The sequence below is a fragment of the Hemitrygon akajei genome, chromosome 1 (assembly GCF_048418815.1).
Source record: "Hemitrygon akajei chromosome 1, sHemAka1.3, whole genome shotgun sequence".
In the NCBI taxonomy this organism is placed as follows: Eukaryota; Metazoa; Chordata; class Chondrichthyes; order Myliobatiformes; family Dasyatidae; genus Hemitrygon; species Hemitrygon akajei.
Genome location: NC_133124.1, coordinates 84344020 through 84364343, shown reverse-complemented (window position 1 = coordinate 84364343; position 20324 = coordinate 84344020). Strand labels below are relative to the sequence as shown.

The following is a 20324-nucleotide window of genomic DNA, read 5'->3' as shown; positions in this document are numbered from 1 at the left end:
GCTACACTGTCCTACGTTCTTGGATGGAGATAACTGTAAAGAAGCAGAGTGATTGCTGGTCATCCTGCAGAGTCTGAGGGGGCAATGGGTGGGTGTGGTGATGGCACAAGGAGGCAACGTCCAAACCGGAGAGGACCATGGGCAACGGAGTGGAGCTACTGGAAGGGAATGGATGGATAGGGTTCAGAGATTTTGTCGGGCACCAGAGCATCAAGTGGTGTGGCAATATAACAACTAAACCCACAGCCGGAGGAGTTCAGCGAGTAATGGGTAAACATGGATGTCAAACCATATTCTGCCAACTGCTGGTGGTGTTAGATCCTGAACTTTCCCTCCTCCTCCACTGACCAAACTTCTGAACACCAAAAATCACAACTGGTTACTGCTCAAGTGCAACTATCCCTGAACTGTACTCTGTAACCAAGGGTGCAGAAACCACCACTAGAGATACAGAAAGGGGGGTGCTGCAGAGTTTATCAGTAAGTATTCAGACCTGGGATGGCAGCAGGATAACGTCCGACAGCAGTTGGTGACTGACTGTAACAGACACTGGTGGAGAGAGGGACGTGGTGGGAAGACAACAGGGTGCCCAGAACATGTGGGGATGCAGGAATGTGCAGGTCAGGACAGTACTTATGAAGAGGTTAAAGAGAGACAACATGAGAGGTAGAGAGCAAGTGGCATCACAAGCAGTCACTGGCAAGGTGAACTGCAAAGTGTTACCCACTTCCCACACCCAGAGTTCATCACCTACTGGAAGGAGCATGCAGGCCGGACACAGTGGACCCTTCATTGACACTGCTTGCAAGCGACATAGTTACTTGCTGGAGTGGATTGTGTTTACTATGATTTCCAGCTGAATCACAACACTCTGGAGACAAGACCAATCTTTTCCAGTTGGACATCAGATACTCATCAAATGATGTTGCTCCCTGTGTATCTTTCCTGTAGTTGTGCATTCACACAATAACCCTGGGTTCCAACTCTGGACCAAAGATACCTCCCAGGCAAGTTCCATTTAGTGCTTCTCACCTCGGGCAGTGTACCACCTTGGTACCAACCACTCCCAACCTCCGAACCCATTCTCCACTCTAGTCACCACCCCAAATCATGATCACTCTGATCCATCCAAGCAACCCCATCCTTGATCCAATCTCTCCCCCTTTTTCCCAATCTAGTCCTGGATATCCAAGACTTTCCTTTAAGAGTTTCTTGTTGAAGGGTCTGTGCCCCGTACAAGCTTTGACTGGTAGAGGTTCAGTCTTGCCAGGACGATCTGAGACAGATTCAATTAGCTCTAGGCTGAAGACCTCATTGATGAAACAACCACTAAATGCAGAATCAGACCCTTGCGCCCACCAGGTCTGTGATGACCATCAAGAGCTGTACATTAATGCCATTTCATTCTCCCCACATTCCCCTCAACCCCACCTTACTCCTCATCTGCACACCAGGGATAACTTGCAGTGAACAACTCATCCATAGAACATTACAGCACAGAAACAGGCCCTTCGGCCTTTCTTTGCTGTCCCAAAACATTTTTCTACCTAGTCCCACTGACCTGCTCCTGGACCATATCCTTCCAAACCCCTCTCATCCATGTACCTGTCCAAGCTTTTTTTAAATGTTAAAAGTGAGCCCGCATTTACCACTTCATCTGGCAGCTCATTCCACACTCCCACCACTCTCTGTGTGAAGAAGCCCCCCTAATGTTCCCTTTAAACTTTTCCCCCTTCACCCTTAACCCATGTCCTCTGGCTTTTTTCTCCTCTAGCCTCAGTGGAAAAAGCCTGCATGCATTCACTCTATCTATACCCATCATAATTTTATATACCTCTATCAAATCTCCCCTCATTCTTCTACACTCCAGGGAATAAAGTTTCTAAAAACTTATTCAACCTTTCTCTGTAACTCAGTTTCTCAAGTCCTGGCAACGTCCCTGTAAATCTTCTCTGCACTCTTTCAACCTTATTAATATCCTTCCTGTAATTCGGTGACCAAAACTGCACACAATACTCCAACCTTCGTGTCTTTGGGAGGTGGGAAGAAATAAAAATATCCAGTGGAAACTCATAGGGTCACAGAGAAAACACAGAAACCCCGCGCAGGCGTGGTGCTGGAGGACAGTATTGAACCCGAGCCACTGGAGCATGTGCAGCATCTCCAGTACTGATTCCACAATAGATCATATCCACAGTGCATCTATAACAGGATCAAAATGTCCAACATGACAGAGCATGCACTGAAGCTGAGAGGGAGTCAGTTAAGTGATGTGGAGGGCAATTCATCATTTTTACATGAAGAGTGGTAGGTGCAGTAGCAGTGAAAGCAAATACAGTAGAGACATTTAAGGGGCTCAGACAGGCAGATGAACGTGCAGAGATATGGACAGATGGGTCTAGTTTAGCAGGCTTTAATTACTAGTTGAATTAGTTCAGCACAACATTGTGGGTCAAAGGGTCTGTTCCGGTGCAGTTCCGGGTTCTAAGTTCTAACAAAATGCAGTTGGGCAGTTCATTAATGTGTGACAGGATGCTGAGCAGAGAGTGGGAGATAACAGAGTCTAAACAAGCCATGGTCAGGGATAAAGATGGTATCAAACATAGAGTCTGCAGGGGTAAAGGGAAGAGGGTAATTGAAAAACAATTCTAAAGCAACAATGGGATTGTAACTGGCAGGAGGATGAGCAAGTGGGCTGAGAAAGGATTCCATGAGCCCAGGGACAGATGGAAAATTACTCCAGTCAGGATACAAGTCGTCCTAGGACAATTGGATGGAGTGATCTGAAACTACACATAGAGGTAAAGAGTCGACAAAGGAATGTGAGGTCAAAGGGAATGTGAGGTTAAAGGGAATGCAGAGTTCAAAGGTTAAAGCAACATGGTCACAACTATACCACATGTCACTGGCTGTCTAATGAAATGTATCTTTTTGAAATAAAACTGTTTTTTAGACAAAGGTCACTGCCACAGTTATTTGAATCAATAACTGACTACAGGGTTTGTATCAATAATTAACTACTTATATTTACAAGCGTGGAAAGGAAAGGCACATTAACTGGCATCATTTCACTTTGTTATAACCACAGAATTGTTCAAAAAGCAAGTCAGCTACTTTCCCCATTTTAAAAACTGCTTTCCAATTAGTTGCAACCTCTGCTCTTTCACAATGTTTCTGGAAAGTTTCCATTTTTAAGCATTTATCCAAATCCCTTTCAAAAAATTATTATTGAATCTCCTTCCACCAATTTACAGTGCATTGGCAACCCACTAACTGTAAGTTCACTGCAATTAATTTCTGCTGGCATGCCACCAGTTCTGCAAATGGTGTTAACCCACCTGTCGGGAGCAATTCAGTGCCAAGGAGAGCTGATGAAGATCATTTTCTACTTTCTCACAAATGGAACAACCGTCCCCATGCAAAGCAATGCTGTTAACTAGAACAAAACTGCAAACACAAAGGGTAGCATAAATCTTCCATCCATCCACACGATGAATAAGCACAGTTCTTCAAGCACACAAAGGAACGCTGCTGGTTTCTATTTTGCTGCACTGAACCGAGGTCAAGTTCGAACAAAAACAAAATATCAACTTAATCTCGACCTCCCAGCATCACCCACTGCTACACCAGCTGCCTGCAACACACAATCCCATTTTCAGCCAATTCTAGCTCTAGGCTCCCATCCTTTGAAATTGCTGAAACATATTTTACCTTAACACTTTATAAGTGTTAAAAGTAAAATATGTTTCCTACTGTCCATCGAATAAGTGAGGATCCAAGGACACCACTTGCTGCCACTCCACGAGTCCGCACTGGATCTTCTTGAAGAGTAATCCACCCGGTTCCTCTCACCACATCCCACTGATTTCTTCCCCCTCAGGTACTGGAGGCAGGGGCGGGGGCAGAGGCTTCATGTGCACTGCAGCTCTAATAAATGAAACATTAGGCTACTGAGTACAGGAGTTGAACTGTTATGTTGAAGTTGTACAAGACATTGGTGAGGCTGAATTTGGAATATTGTGTGCAAGTCTGGTCACCTACCTACAGCTTGAAAGAATGCAGAGAAAATTTACAAGGACATCAGGACTTAAGGCCCTGAGTTACATAAATAGGTTGAATCATTTAGGATTTAATTCCCTGGAGTGCCAGAAAATGAGGGGAGACCTTACAGAGGTGTACAAAATTATGAGAGGTATGGACAGGGTAAATACATGCATTTCCCTTCTCAGGTTGGGTGAGGTGATAGTTTAGGGTGCAAGGTGAAATATTTAAGGGAAATCTGAGGGGGAAGTTCTTCACTCAGAGGCTGGTGCAATTGTGGAATGAGCTGCTAGTGGAATTGAGAGATGCAGGTCCATTAGATAGATAGATAGATACTTTATTCATCCCCATGGGGAAATTCAACTTTTTTTCCAATGTCCCATACACTTGTTGTAGCAAAACTAATTACATACAATACTTAACTCAGTAAAAATATGATATGCATCTAAATCACTATCTCAAAAAGCATTAATAATAGCTTTTAAAAAGTTCTTAAGTCCTGGTGGTTGAATTGTAAAGCCTAATGGCATTGGGGAGTATTGACCTCTTCATCCTGTCTGAGGAGCATTGCATCGATAGTAACCTGTCGCTGAAACTGCTTCTCTGTCTCTGGATGGTGCTATGTAGAGGATGTTCAGAGTTATCCATAATTGACCGTAGCCTACTCAGCGCCCTTCGCTCAGCTACCGATGTTAAACTCTCCAGCACTTTGCCCACGACAGAGCCCGCCTTCCTTACCAGCTTATTAAGACGTGAGGCGTCCCTCTTCTTAATGCTTCCTCCCCAACACGCCACCACAAAGAAGAGGGCGCTCTCCACAACTGACCTATAGAACATCTTCAGCATCTCACTACAGACATTGAATGACGCCAACCTTCTTAAGAAGTATAGTCGACTCTGTGCCTTCCTGCACAAGGCATCTGTGTTGGCAGTCCAGTCTAGCTTCTCGTCTAACTGTACTCCCAGATACTTGTAGGTCTTAACCTGCTCCACACATTCTCCATTAATGATCACTGGCTCCATATGAGGCCTAGATCTCCTAAAGTCCACCACCATCTCCTTGGTCTTGGTGATATTGAGACGCAGGTAGTTTGAGTTGCACCATATCACAAAGTCCTGTATCAGTTTCCTATACTCCTCCTCCTGTCCATTCCTGACACACCCCACTATGGCCGTGTCATCAGCAAACTTCTGCACATGGCAGGACTCCGAGTTATATTGGAAGTCTGATGTGTACAGGGTGAACAGGACCGGAGAGAGTACGGTTCCCTGCGGCGCTCCTGTGCTGCTGACCACCGTGTCAGACCTACAGTCTCCCAACCGCACATACTGAGGTCTATCTGTCAAGTAGTCCACTATCCAATCCACCATGTGAGAGTCTACTCCCATCTCCGTTAGTTTGTACCTTAAGATCTTGGGCTGGATGGTGTTAAAGGCACTAGAGAAGTCAAGGAATGTAATCCTCACAGCACAACTGACCCCATCTAGGTGAGAGAGTGATTTGTGCAGCAAATACGTGATAGCATCCTCCACTCCCACCTTCTCCTTATAAGAGAATTTTGAGTAGGTTCATGGATGAGAGGGACTTGGAGGGATACAGTCCAGGTACAGATAGGTGGGACTAAGCGGAAGACCAGGTCACATGGACTAGGTAAGCTGGATGGATCTATTAAGCAGATGAATCAACTTAAGAATGCCCTGTTGAAGAAACGTCAGCAATTTCTTTTCCCTCCCCACAGATGCTGCTCAGACCGCTCAGTTCCTTCAGCAAATTGTTTGTTACTCCAGACTCCGGTGTCTCTGTGTTCACTAAATGTCCATCCAGCCATGAGAGAGATCCATCCCCAACTTCCTTTATGATCACCATTCAGAACAATCGAAAATAAACTACACTGAACCACTGCTTTTCTAATATTAATGGTTTACAATATGCTGTTGCCTCTTTGCCACACACTTTCCATTCATTAATTTTTTTAAACTACTAATTGGAGAAAAATACATTTATGGTAAAAAAAAAAGTGGCAAGTAAGAATTAGAAGCAGGAGCCCACTTGCTGCCTCGAGCTTGCACTACAATTCAATACCATGGCTATTACTAATTCTTGCCTGCCTTACCTACCGCCTGTCTCAGATCTCCTGATCACAATCAAAATCTATTGCCTGTAGCCCTTGAGCATACATCTAATGCCTGAGCATTTAAAACAGGCCAAGGGAGAGTTCGGTGTAGCTGTGCTCTGAAGTTCACTGCAGCAAGGAAACAGAATTGATCAGGGCACTCAGTAAAGAGCTAGAAGGGCCCTTGAGGCAGCACAGTTTGTAAAGCTACCAGAAAAGACCTAAGGAACAGGCCCAACAGGATTGCTCTTCAACCTGGAATATTTCAAGCAGTTCCCTCTTTTGTTCCAAAAACATTTTTTGATAAAATAGATTCTCTGATTTTGTCTTATGTTTGGAATAATAAAAGCTCTAGAGTGAATAAACTTTAATTGCAAAAATCAAAAAAAGATGGAGGACTGGCTTTACCTAACTTTAGATTTTATTATTGGGCAATTAATATTCATTATATTACTTTTTGGATTTATGATATAGACGACCAAGATCGCCCTTCATGATTACAGCTGGAGGAAAATTCAGTAATAGGGTTTTTGTTAGCTTCTTTATTAGGAGCTCCTCTTCCGTTTTTGCTCTCCAGAATAGGTAGACAAGCTCTCAACCCTATTGTTAAACATACTTTTAAAATTTGGTTTCAATTTCGTAGATTTTTTGAACTAAATGATTTTCTACTTTCTAGCAATATTTATTCTAATTTCTTTTTTAAACCAACTTTGGATAAGGCTTTTTTAACATGGAAAATTAAGGGAATAAAAATGTTTTTAGATCTGCTTTTACAAGACTGTTTAATGTTTTTTTTACAGTTAATGGATAAATATTATATCTCTAATACAAATTTTTTCAAATATTTACAGGTTAAGAATTTTTTATGTGATTTTTTACCGAATTACCCCTCGGCCTGCTCTTTAAATTTGGCTTATGTTATTTTTCAGTTTAAACCCTTTCAAAAATGATTATTAGCTATCATTTATAGACAGTTAATGAATGCTCACATGTCACCTAATGATAGGGTTCAACGCACCTCAGAAGTAGAGCTTCTACATTCACTTTCAGACAATCAATGGAGTAAAATTTATTATTTAGTCAATAATTCATCTATCTGTGCACGTCATATTTTAATTCAGTTTAAGATAGTACACAGGGTCCATATGTCTAAAGATAAATTGGCGCATATTTTTCCTAATATAAGCCCTATTTGTGACAGATGTAACGCAGAAGTGGCTACTCTAACTCATATGTTTTGGTCATGTGTAAGTTTAAATAACTTTTGGAGGGATGTGTTTGGAATATTATCTAAAGTTATAGATATGGATGTTCAACCTAATCCACTTACAGCAATTTTTGAGATTATTCCAGAGGAAGCAAGCAAAGTGTCTGCTTCCTCCCAACATGCGATAGCTTTTTCAACTTTACTGGCTAGGAGAGCTATTTTGCTACACTGGTGTCATGACCTCAGCCCCCTCCTTTGTGAGAATCGCAAGAGAGAGAGCCTTACGGTTTGGAATGTGGGCTGGCTGCTCAGCAAGACAAAAGCCTTGGACATAGCCATTGTCTTGGGAGACACCTTTGTGGAATAAGGAACTGGACTACGTGCAAACCCTCAGGGCAATGTGAGATGGGTGATGGGGGAAAGATTGCCTCACCCCCACCCTGATTGATATCTACAACCCTGCCAGTCCAGATAAAAGGTGGGCTGCCGAGGCGGGGCCTCAGACGCACCAAGGAGACACATGAAGAAGACACGATAGTGCTTCCCGTCGGAGCGGGAAGCCATTCTGAAGGAAGCCACGTGCATTAGATTCCGGATCGGGAGTCTGTGGCTGGACCCAAAAAGGAAAAACTGCTTTAACTAACAGCAGGGATTTGCTTCGCAAGGACGACGGGCAAGTGTTCCTTTTCTCTCTCTCCAACACGTGAAATGCCAGCGGTTCCCGAAATGGGGAAGCCTGCAGACTTTGAGTGACTCTTATATCCAATTGGACTCAGTATCCCCTAGACAACGATAGAGCTCATTTTTGATTGATTATTACTACACCTGTGCTTTAGATTGAGTTTTGACGATGTATATGATCTGAATGTTTTGTATTAACCATACGTTTGTGCCCCTTTATAAATAAAACGTTTGAAAATAGTAGCACCAGGCTTCAGCGGACCTCTCTATCTTTGCTGGTAAGTCACCCGGTTACTGGGGAACGTAACACTGGAAAGAATCTAACCCACCTACTGTTTTTTATTGGCTCTCCTCCATTATGTCATGTCTAAGCTTGGAGAAAATTAGAAGCCGGACATTTGATATATCCTTTAATTTTGAAGAAGTCTGGCGACCCTTTATTCAATATTTTCACAGGATTTAATTTATTTTTATTTATTTATTTTTCTTTATTCTCTTTGGGGAAAATCCTTATCCACAAAGGTTTGGAGATGACTGGAAGGATGTGTTTTTTCTCTCTTTTTCTAATTTTATCCTCAATTGGACTGCCCAATCTTTCTTTTTCTTTCCTTTTTTTTCTTTCTCTTTTTTTTGTTTCAGTTTAGTTAGTGGGGTTCTTTTTTCTTTATCAATAAAATGTCCAATTTTTTTTATGATTGCTATGAGGAGTTGTAGTTTTTTTTTAACCATTGTATATATAACAGCATAATATTTTACCTATTTGATTTTGACATTATATACTTTCTGTTTTTATTAATGCTGTTTATATGTCTTTTATATTATCTACTTGCTAAACTCCTCTTCCGATTTGTATATTCTTTATTTGAAAATCAATAAAAAAGACTGAAAAATGAAATGGAATTTTAAACCTATTAAACAATGCTCCCTGTTTCTGATTTTACTTTGCTCTATCAGGAGCTGGCATGGATTGAAAGGTTCAGATGGCCTCTTCTGGCGTTGAAATGTTTCAACAATTCAGTGTTCCACAGGGATCTGTTCTGGGGCCTAGGTTGTTTGTGATATACTGTGATATCAATCATTGGGATGAAAATGTAGATGGATGGATGGATGGATAGCGAGTTTGAAGGTAACACCACAATTGGTGGAGTTGTGGACAGTATAAAGGACCATCAAATAATACTGTGGGATAAAGATCAGTTACAGAGCTGTTGCACTTTGGGAGGTCAAATGAAAGTAGAAAGTGTGCAGTTAATGGCAGGGTCCTTAATAGATCTGAGGCACAGAGGGATCTTGAGGTCCAGGTCCACCCTTCACTGAAAGTGCTATGCAATTGAATAGGGTGGTAAAGAAGGGTTATGGCATATTTGTCTTTGTTGGTAGTGGTGTTGGCAAATGGTAAGTTGGCCTTCATTGCTAGGGGGATTGAATTTAAGAGCAGGGAAGCTATGCTGCAACTGTACGGGCTACCGGCGAGGCCACACCGAGTACTGTGTGCAGTTCTGGTCTCCTTACTTGAAGAAGGATATACTGGCTTTGGAGGTGGTACAGAGAAGGTCCATCAGGTTGATTCCAGAGATGAGGGGGTTAGACTATGAGGAGAGATTGAGTCACCTAGGACTGTACTCACTGGAATTCAGAAGAATGATAGGAGATCTTATAGAAACATATAACATTATGAAAGGGATAGATAAGATAGAGGCAGGAAATTTGTTTCCACTGGTAGAACTAGGGGACATATCCTCAAGATTCGGGGAGTAGATTTAGGACGGAGATGAGGAGGAACTGCTTTCCCCTAAAACTGGTGAATCTGTGGAATTCTCTGCTCAGTGAAGCAGTGAAGGCTAACTCAGTAAATATATTTAAGACAAGGTTGGATAGATTTTTGCATAGTTGGGGAATTAAGGGTTATGGGGAAAAGGCAGGTAGGTGGAGATGAGTCCATGGCCAGAGCAGCCATGATCTTATTAAATCGCGGAGCAGGCTCAACAGGCCAGATGGCCTACTCCTGTTCCTATTTCATTTGAGTATAAGGATAAGGAAATTATCTCAGTTCGCACTTGAGAGTATTGTATGCAGTTCTGGACAGGATGCGTGTGGAGACTGTGGAGAATATGCAGAAGGTTTGCCATGATGCTGTCTTGATTAGATGGCAAGAACTACAAGAAAAGTTTGGACAAACTTGAATTGTTCTCCCTACAGCGTCAGGAGAGGAGAGACCAGACAGATTTTTTAAACGATAAGAGGCATAGGTAGGGTAGACCGAATCTATTATTCAAGGCAGAAATATCAAACATTAGAGGACACACTTTTAAGGCTGGGGGGAGGAGGGGTTAAAAGGTGACATGAGGAGCAAGTTTGTCTTTTTTTATTATTATGTCAGGAGTGTTAGGTGTCTGCAATAGGTTACCAGGGGTAGTAGTGGCAGAAGGTATTTTGGTGGGTATTTGATAGATACATGAATGTGAAGGGAATGGAGGGGAAGAGGAGAATGGAGAACGGAGAATTCTCACTGGAGGAGAATGTTTAGTATAAATAGGTAAAACGGCGTGGGCTGTGTCCTGTGCAGTGCTGCACTGTTCTGTTTTCTGTATTCATCAGGCTCTGACCTTGAAACATCTACTTCCCAGTGATTCACAAACTCTGCTTTGCTAACGTCGACACATCAGAACCTGACATTTTCTAACAAAGGGATGAACTATTAGCAATGGCTCCATCATTCTAACCTACTATGTACACGCTTCATTGCTGTTCCGTAGTTACCAGTCTGACTATCTTTCAAAGTGATCCAATCCTGAGAGCAAAGAAACATCCGCCTACACTGAACATTTTAAATTGTGTCATAAGCATTTCAACAACAGACAAGCGTGGTTCAAATGATATCCTGGTGTAATGGTTGCAACAGGATGCAATTACTTCCAGTACCCAGTGTTGGAGAACCACCAGCCTACAGAGACATTCTTCTTTTGAAGGACAGATTGAATATAGACTATTTAGGCTCTGTCAGATACTCACACAGGCAGAGCAGGAACACCCTTAGCTTATACAAAACAGCACAGATGCAACTGGACTTTACACTAACCTCCCAACCTTTCCAATGAGCCTTCATATCTACCTGGTGTAGCTTGCAGCTTTGAATTACTAGAAGCACAAGTGGATTATGCAGCAAACTGCCATTCCTGCCAACATAATTATGGTTTAAATCTCTGTTGGCAATATGCTGTCACAGAAAGCTCCAGCTAATCACTGACCCTATCCTTTTCTCAGGAAAGTCTAGAGAAAGGCTTTTGTTAAAAGTCATTGCCACTAGGTAGATCCTGCCTGCTGATCAGTTCCACATTGCATTTCCCTAAAACACTCTGTGATTGAAAGGAAGTCAAATTAAGAAATATTACAGTTTCTCCCCACTTCATTAACTCCCAATCTACATCACTATGGAACACACTTTAAGTACGGTACTACTTAGTAAAAGAATCAGGCAGGAAGGTGGATATAACAGAGGCCACTTACTTTATACCTTTCCTCGACACCACTTTAGCGGAGGTGAAGTTAAACGTATACTCAAACCTCTGCAGTTTGTACAAATCCATCCTGTGAAAGCAAGCCAAATATAGAGGAGGGTAGCATTACTAAAGTCATTTATAGAAACTCAGCATTTTCAGATCAAATTGTCCTGATTAATTGGAGCTCCCACTGGAACATGCAGACATTATCAGGAGAAGATGGCAACAGCAAAGCTGGCCTACACCTCTGTAGTCAAACCCGCAACAAAAACATTTGAGCTCACGGCAAACCAATGCCAACTAAAATCTATCAAAGTATCAATCCCAACCTGGTGGCAGGTCATTTAAAAAGAACTTTCAAAATAAACCATGATGAAGAATCCTTGGAGAAGTGACTCATACAGAAAGACTATCAACCCAAGGTCACAATATCCATGTGTATTCAGCGGAGAACGTGTGCAGACAGTGAGATCACAACCACTTACTAAAGTAAGAAATTCAGGCTTACTGTTCTTCCCTTCATTACAACTTTTCCATGAAAACTGATGACAAGGACTCATTAAATTGAGCACTGCTTTGGCTAGTAATGAGTAGAACGAATACTACTCAAAAAGAAGGGATTTGTAGCAATCAGTTATCACAGGTTTGATTTTGTACTCTAATAAGGGGTAGTTAGGGTAAGCTCGTTAACTGGCAAGGAAACATGGACATGACTGATGACTGCACAGATAGGAGCAGGTACCTTCAAGTGAGGGTTATGTTCAGAGTCAGAGTTGGACTTGGACTTCTGACCCTTTACTTGTCAAAGGAAAGGAATCCGTTAAAGTACGAAGAGTGCAGAATGGAAAGTTTAAAAGATTTAGGGAGCAGTTATACTGAACCCTGTGACTACGCAAGTAGTTGAGGATAGCCTGTTTACAGATAGCCTCGGATATATCTTTTCACTCACGATGCCCTTCGCTGAAGCAACAGAAACTCAAGCTCAACGGTCTAATATACAACACATTCTATATCTGTCTACCATCCTGCAAATCCAATAGCTATCACCTTCAATGAAAGCAACACACACAAAATGTTGGAGGAGCTCAGCAGGTCAGGCAGCATCTATGGAAATGAATAAACAGTCAATGTTTTGGGCTGTGGTCCTTCTTCAGGACTGTGAGACACTGCTTCAATGAAACAAGTATCAATTAGACCACTGTCGCACTCTACATTCGAGTGAGTCTTGGGTATCCAGTCACCTTGAAATCATACAGTCAAAGAGGGAGCCCAGTTGGTCACAATGACATTAATCTCATTTCTCATTCTCCCCACATTCTCATCAGTTCCCTCAGATTCTACCATTCATCCACATGAGGAGCAACTTACAGTGGACAATTAACCTATCAAGCCATAGATCTGAGAGGAAACCCATGAGGTCAGAGGGATAATGTACAAATTCCACATAAACAGCACTCAAGGTCAGGACTGAACCCATTCTTTGACACCTTGAGGGACTGACTGCACTAGCTGCACAACCCTGCCACCCTACCACCGCCTGCGTTACTTCGAAATTAAGTATGTTTTCACTTTGGTGCAAGGACAAAAATTGTACACCAATCTCCATGGGTGATCTCAGCAATGCCCTGTACAACTACACCAACCTTCTTTCCACTTAACTCCAGCCTCTTGAGCCAAAGCTCAACATGCCATTCACTTTCCAGGTTTCTTACTTCAATGCTCAACTTCCCTTGTTTCCTGTACCAGCACAAGCTCTTTCCTCAGACAAACTTTCACTTGTTTAAAGTAATCTGTCTTATTATCTTTAATTTACTTTGGGGTCTAAACTGAGAGATGTTGCTCAAAACCAAAGATGTTTAAGATCAAACTATCAACAGTGATCATCCCCTCTCTTCTCCTCACCTGCTCAACACATCTCTCTGGTTCCCCTCCTCCTTCCCTTTATTCCATGGACCACTGTCTGCTCCCATTAGATTTGTTCTTCTTGAGCCCTCTACCACTTCCACCTATCCCCTCCAAGCCTTTTGCTTCATCCTCCTTCCCCCACCCACCTTCACCCTTACCTGGTCTCACCTATCACCCACCAGCTTGCGCTGCTCCTGCTCTGCCACTGTCTTATTCTGGCTTCTGCCGCCTTCTTTTCCAGTCCTGACAAAGGGTCTTGGCCCAGAATGTTGTCCCATCCACAGATGCGGCCTGACTTGCTGAGTTCCTTCAGAATTTGTGTGTTTTGCTCAATTAAAGTTCAAAGTAAATTTATTATCAAGGTACATATGTCACCATATACAACCCAGAGATTCATTTTCTTGTAGGCCTACTCAATAAGTCCATAATATAATAATAACCAAAATAAAATCAATGGAAGGCCACACCAACTTGGACATTCGACCAGTGTGCAAAAAACAACAAAATCAGCAAATACAAAGAGAAAGAAATAATAATAAATATAAATAAGCAATAAATATCAAAAACATGAGATGAAGAGTCCTCGAAAGTGAGTTCATAGCTTGTGGGAACATTTCAATGATGAGGCAAGTGAAGTTGAGTGAAGTTATGGTTAAAGAGCCTGTGGGTTGAGGGGTAATAACTGTAATAACAGTGAGCATTGGTCCAAGGTGATAAATCTCCTGCTTGCCCCAGAAACCCACTGTGAGAAAAGAATGACCAGGTGCTACCGAAATTCAATTATAAGCCAGTGTTTGTATTTACGAGCCACTGTTTTCTGTCTGATGGTCTGCCACAACCTGACCGAGTACTTTAAATTGAGCCACTTCCTCAGAAATTTTCTATTCTCCTCATCCCAGAAGATGAAGAAGCAGCAAGCCTTCAGTGTCTTTTCACTGGGATGATCTGGAGCTCTTAGTGTCTGCCCGTAACTAAAGAGTGGATTGGATATGTCTTTTATAAATTTCTATTTACAACTTCATTGAATGTTCCAATTCACCCTTCCTGATTTAAAGTCTGCAGCCTCAACCTCGACGGTAGGGTTTTGAGAGTGAGTTGGGGAAGGAGTTTGTGTCAAGAAGCCTGGAAATCCCAGGATCCCACCAGCTCTGCCATTTTTAATGGAGAGACTGAAATCAAACTGAAGGTTTTCAGTGGGTTGAGCAATGTTTGTGGGGTGGGGGAACAACTGTTGACATTTCAGGTTGAGACCGTGCTGATGGGACTCCCCTTCGAGTTTAGCCAAAGCCTCAAACTATAAGACTATTTTCCTCAAATCTGGCACAACAGGCTGAAATATTTCTGAGAAGTTTTTACTGACAGAGAGACGGACAGTAGCAGGCATTACAGTAATACCACCACAACGTCCAGAGATTGCAATTATTAAATGTTGTTCTACTCACTCGTGATGGAAGCCGATATCATGATTGCCAACAACTACGAACAACTCTGTGTTGGTAGAATGTCTGAACATTATTTGAAAACGCCTCACATCTTCTTCAAAGTCCTATTAAATATTCATTGAAAGAGAAACACAATTACAGTCTCACAGTTTCATTAACCTCTTCAAATCAAGAAATAAAAAGGGACTCGGGCCGCATGATCCACTCCCCGTGTAGCACCATGTCACCGTGCAGAATAAGACCATCACTGTCCATTGATGGTTTAGCAGAGAGACTCTGTACTTTGTGACATCACTGGGACCTTGCCCATTTGCCTGATATGGTTGGTCTTTCAAACAAAATACTGTGGAAGCTGCCAGTCTGAAATTTAAAAAAACAGGAAATTCGCAGCATGTCAAACAGCACAGAGGGCACTTCTGGATGTCAACTCTAAATTTAACTCTGCACAAATATTGCCTGACCCACTCCCTGCTTCCACTGTAGTGCTACAGCAATCAGTGACTACCAGCTACAAAACAATGTTGTGCTTCATGGTTCAGTTCACCAGAGGCATTCACAGAGAACATCCATCATGGGCTCCTTTACTTTCACCTTAAAACCCACCTGACTCCCGATGAGAACCGTGTTTACTGGCTCCATATCCATCAGTCTAGTAAACCCCACTCGCTCCTGATTCAGCCGTTTCTTCAATATTAAAACTCTCATTCTTTATTTCATATCTCTGCATCCCTGCCAGACTGAGGGAGACACGGTAATGCTGGGAGAACATTCGGACTCCACACTGGAAGTTGAGATCCTCCTGAGTATCCCGGTTTTTTCAATGAACTGTGCTTGTCACTGCCACAGTAAAGCAATCAGCATAATCAAAGACCCCAGCCACCCCAGACATTCTCTCTTCACTCCTATCCCATTGGGGAGAAGATAGAAAAGCCTAGGGACACCAGACCTAAGGACAGCTTCTATCCCTCTGTATCAGACTCTTGAACAGACCTTTTTGAACAATAAGACGGACTCGTGGCCTCACAATCCACCTCATCATGATCTTGCACTGCACTTTCTCGCTAGCTTTTACACTTTATTCTGCATTTTTATTGTTTTACCTTATTCTATTTCAATGCACTGTGTAATGATTTGATTCTATAAGCAGTATGCAAGATATGGTTTTCACTGTATCACAGTACATGTGTCAATAATAAACCAATACACACAGACTGATCAGAACTAAACATCAAGTTTTCCAATTTTAGATAACCTTCCTCTCTACTGGGTTGTTTCCACCGCACACCCATCTTCCTCTGGTCTACTTTGTCTCTTTCCTTTAAATCTCACCCCTCCCAGCACCCACCTTCACCTCCTTCTGGTTCCATCCACCCACAACACATCACCCACAGGTCCTGCCCAGCACCACACCCTTCCCTATCTGGTTCTATCTAACCATCTACCATACACCTCTCCTCTAACCGTTCCCATTATCACCTCTTTCACTTACCAGGATCCAGTACTGGGAGCACTTTTGTGTTCCTGCTTAACCCCTCCAATAGCTGCCTCCACCTTCACCCTACCCTCTCCACTCGTCTCTTCATTTCTCTCTGCCTCCATCATCCACCATCATTGCCTTCAAACTCTACCGCACTCCCCTCCCCTGCCTACCTGTCATCTTACATACCTCTTCAGTCCACCAATCAGTCTGGAATGCTATATCACCCCACCCCTTCCCTTCTCCGGTCATCTCCACTCTTGGTCCTGGCCCAGCATTTCTAGCTTTCTTTCCCTTTCCTCTCCTTTCGTCCCACAGATGCAGCCTGACCTGCCGCGTTCATCCAACAGACTGTTTGTTGCTCTGGTTTCCAGTATCTGCAGTCTCATGTGTCTCCATTTTACTACCCTAATACAAAGTCTCTCAAGGTACGCCTACTTTGAAGAAACTTTACTCCTCTTAGCGAAGGGAGATCTGTGACACCCTCTGTGGCTTCTACTGCTCTCCTGCACTTAGAGCACATTCTTCCCAAAGTTCGTTACTCCAGGCTTGTATCCTTCCTCTATATTCATCTTTGCTACCTCTTCTCTCCTCCTCCAATCATCTTATTATTCTCTTCCTTTTCCCTCAGTATCTGGCTCCAGATCCAATTGCCATTCACCCCTCATAGAGACATATAGCAATATACTACGGACACAGGCCCCTCAGCCATGCCCCTCACCATGACAACCATGGTGCCTCCCCAGTTAGTCCTTATTTCCTGTGTTCAGCTCACATCCCTCCATGTACCTATCCAAGTGCTTCTTAAAAGCTCCTATAGTTCCTGCCTTAATCACTTCTGGCAACTCCTTCCATATACTCAACACCTTCTGTGTGAAAAGGTTGCTCTTCATGCCCCTTATAAATTTTCCCTCCCTCACCCAAACCTATCCCCCCCCCCAGTCTTCCCCTACTCAGGGGAAAAGACTGTTACCACCCATCTTATCATAATCACCTCTCATAACTTTAAACACCTCTGAAGGTTTGCCCCTCTATGTTCTCAGATAATTAAAAAAATAGAGGGAAGATAACTGCCATGCTCAAGACTTTGGTGATGCCAGACCTGAAGACATTCTGAGTTAATAATGAGTCCCATTAATACCCCAACACTCTTTTAATAAGTTCACTTTATTTAGTTACTACAGAATATCATACATTTTCCAAGTAATCCTAATACAAATTTTATTAAAAGTAAACTAAGTTTCTGGGGGAACATATAGGAATGTCCTGGGAGCTAGCGTAGACCAGTGGGCCAAATAGCCTGCAGCACAGTCGTGTAGTGGTTAGCACAACAATTAACAGTACCGGCAACAGCGCTTCAATTCCTGCCTCTGCCTGTAAGAGGTTTGTAGGTTCTCTCCGTGACCCTATGGGTTTCCTCTGGCTCTTTCAGTTTCCTCCCACAGTCCAAAGACATACTGGTTGGTAGGTTATTGTAAATTGTCCTGTGGTTACGCTAAGATTAAGTTGGAGGTTTGCTGGGTGGTGCAGCTTGAAGGATCAGAAGGGCCTATTCCACACTGTATCTCTAAAATAAACGTACAAGGTTTAAACAAAGGCACGGACTTGGGATCACAGTGAACCATAAGATATGTAAGCTACATCACCAGATGTTGAGCCATTGGGATTTCCAAATAGTCAGAGAAAAGATCATCAGTGTTTACTGTGCTTCTGATCTTCAGCCTGAAATGTTAACTAGTTCTCCTTCTACAGGTGCTGCCTGACCTGGTGAGTATTTCCAGCAATTCTGGTTTTATTTCATTTGCAGTTTTTTTTTTACTTTTTGTTGCTGTAAGAAAAAGCTTCACTGAGAAAGCAATCCCTCTGATATTCCCAATAACCTATTTTCCCACACTTCCATTAATTCTACCATCCACACCACACTAGGGATAATTTATACGTTGAAATTTATAATTTAGAAGTTAGTTAGCCCCTGTAAATTTCCCTTGAGTGAACATTCAAATCTGTATGTGTTGATGGGGATGTGGGGTAATTAGAAAAGATCAATGTAGGATTAGTTTGTGTGTGTGGTCCCTTCTCTCTATGACTCTGTAAAATGACACAAACACACATCACCTTTGGGGAACTCCACTTTCCTTCGTCAAACAGGTCACCAAGAACAAACACAGCATCTGGTTCAAAGAGCCACATGGCCGTCTGAAAGGCCCGTTCCATTTGCCACTCCCTTGAGAAACAGAAAGCAGCATTAAACACCTCAGCTATTGAAGGTTATGACAATATCCTGGAAATGTTGCCATTTCTGTGCTTATCACACCTCTGTGTCAATATATAATCATGCACTTTAAAGGAACTCCATTTGTAAGGTACTTCAAGGATACAAAAATAGCTGGAAAAGGCAAGCCAGGAAGAAAAATTGGCCATCTTAGTAAGATTTCTCCAAAACCAACACCAAGTGCCTTCAGAATGGGTAGGATGAGGGAACACAAACCAATCCTCATGGAGAGATGAAAAGTGGAGAGATGAAAAGTGGAGAGAGTGAGCCACTTCAAGTTCCAGGATGTCAAGATCTCCAAGGATCTAACCTGGTCCCAATATATCGATGCAGCTATAAAGAAGGCAAGACAGCAATTATATTTCATCAGGGAGTTTGAGGAGATTTTGTTTGTCACCTAAAACACTCAAAAACTTTTACAGATGTACCATGGAGAGCACTCTGGGAGACCGCATCACTGTCTGGCATGGTACTACACAGGATCAAAGGAAGCTACAGAAAGTTGTAAAATCAGTCAGCTCCATCTTGGCTACCAGCCTCTGTAGTACCCAAAACATCTTCAAGGAGTAGTGTCTCATTACTAAGGACCCCCATCACCTAGGACATGTCCTCTTCTCATTGTTACCATCGGGAAAGAGGAACAAGAGCATGAAGGCACACACTCAGCGATTCAGGAACAGCTTCTTCCCCTCTGCCATCCGATTCCTAAATGGACATTGAACCCATGAACACTACCTCACTTTTTAAAAAAATATTATTTCTGTTTTTGCACCATTTTTAATTTAACTATTTATTATACATATATTTACTGTAATTGATTTATTTTTTCTATATTATCACGTATTACATTGTACTGCTGCTGCTAAGATAACAAATTTCACATCATATGCCAGTGGAATTAAACCTGATTCTGATGTTCTCAAAACCCTGAACCCTACTCACCTGCATAAATAACCTCTACAAGTTTAGTTCCAGGGTTCACCAGTCTTCTTGAGGGCATTTTCCCCCTCAGGTTGAGCAAGACTAGAAATAGAGTCATAGGTTTAGGTGAAATATTTGAGAGGAATCTGAGGAGAAACCTCTTCACTCAGAGGGTGATGCAAGTGTGGAAAGAGCTGCCAGTGGAGCTGGTTCAACAGCAACATTTATAAAAAGTTTGGATAGGTACATGGATGAGAGGGGGTTTGCAGGGATATAGTATGAATGCAGGTAGATGGGACTAGGCAGAATGCAGGTTGGCATGGACTAGTTGGGCCAAAGGGCCTGTTTCTGTGCTATGGCACTCTATGAATCTGTACTGAATAGCAGAATGCACTTGCCAGTTCCACCCACGCTGGTCTACTCATTAACTTCCCTCCCTGTCCCTCCTGTCGGGCACCAGTACCATTTAACTCCTGAGCCTGGGCAAAATAACTGACCTTCTACACAATTCAAAGTTCAAAGTAAATTTATTATTGAAGTTACCATATAGTAGCTTCAGATTCATATTTTACAAGCAAACAGATATACAATAGAATATTTAATATAAAAATCTATACATAAACACACAAAGACTGACAATCAATGTGCAAAAGGCAAACTGTTCAAATAAAACTAATACTGAGAACATGAGCTATAAAGAGTCCTTAAAGTTCAATCACATGAATTAATTTTAAAATGGTGCATTTTGTGCGTTCTGGTGAAAA

At 42.3% G+C, this 20324-nt stretch overlaps 1 protein-coding gene across 1 annotated transcript in view; it reads right to left on the bottom strand.

Annotated features, from left to right (window-relative positions):
* The window catches only part of mppe1 (metallophosphoesterase 1), a 46354-nt gene that overhangs the window by 12426 nt on the left and 13604 nt on the right, over positions 1-20324 (bottom strand). The window contains exons 2-5 of the mRNA XM_073047032.1: positions 18483-18591; positions 14891-14994; positions 11551-11631; positions 3339-3447 (exon numbers count right to left, since the gene is read on the bottom strand). Coding sequence (XP_072903133.1) covers positions 3339-3447; positions 11551-11631; positions 14891-14994; positions 18483-18591 — 403 coding nt within the window. The remainder of the gene's footprint in view (positions 1-3338; positions 3448-11550; positions 11632-14890; positions 14995-18482; positions 18592-20324) is intronic.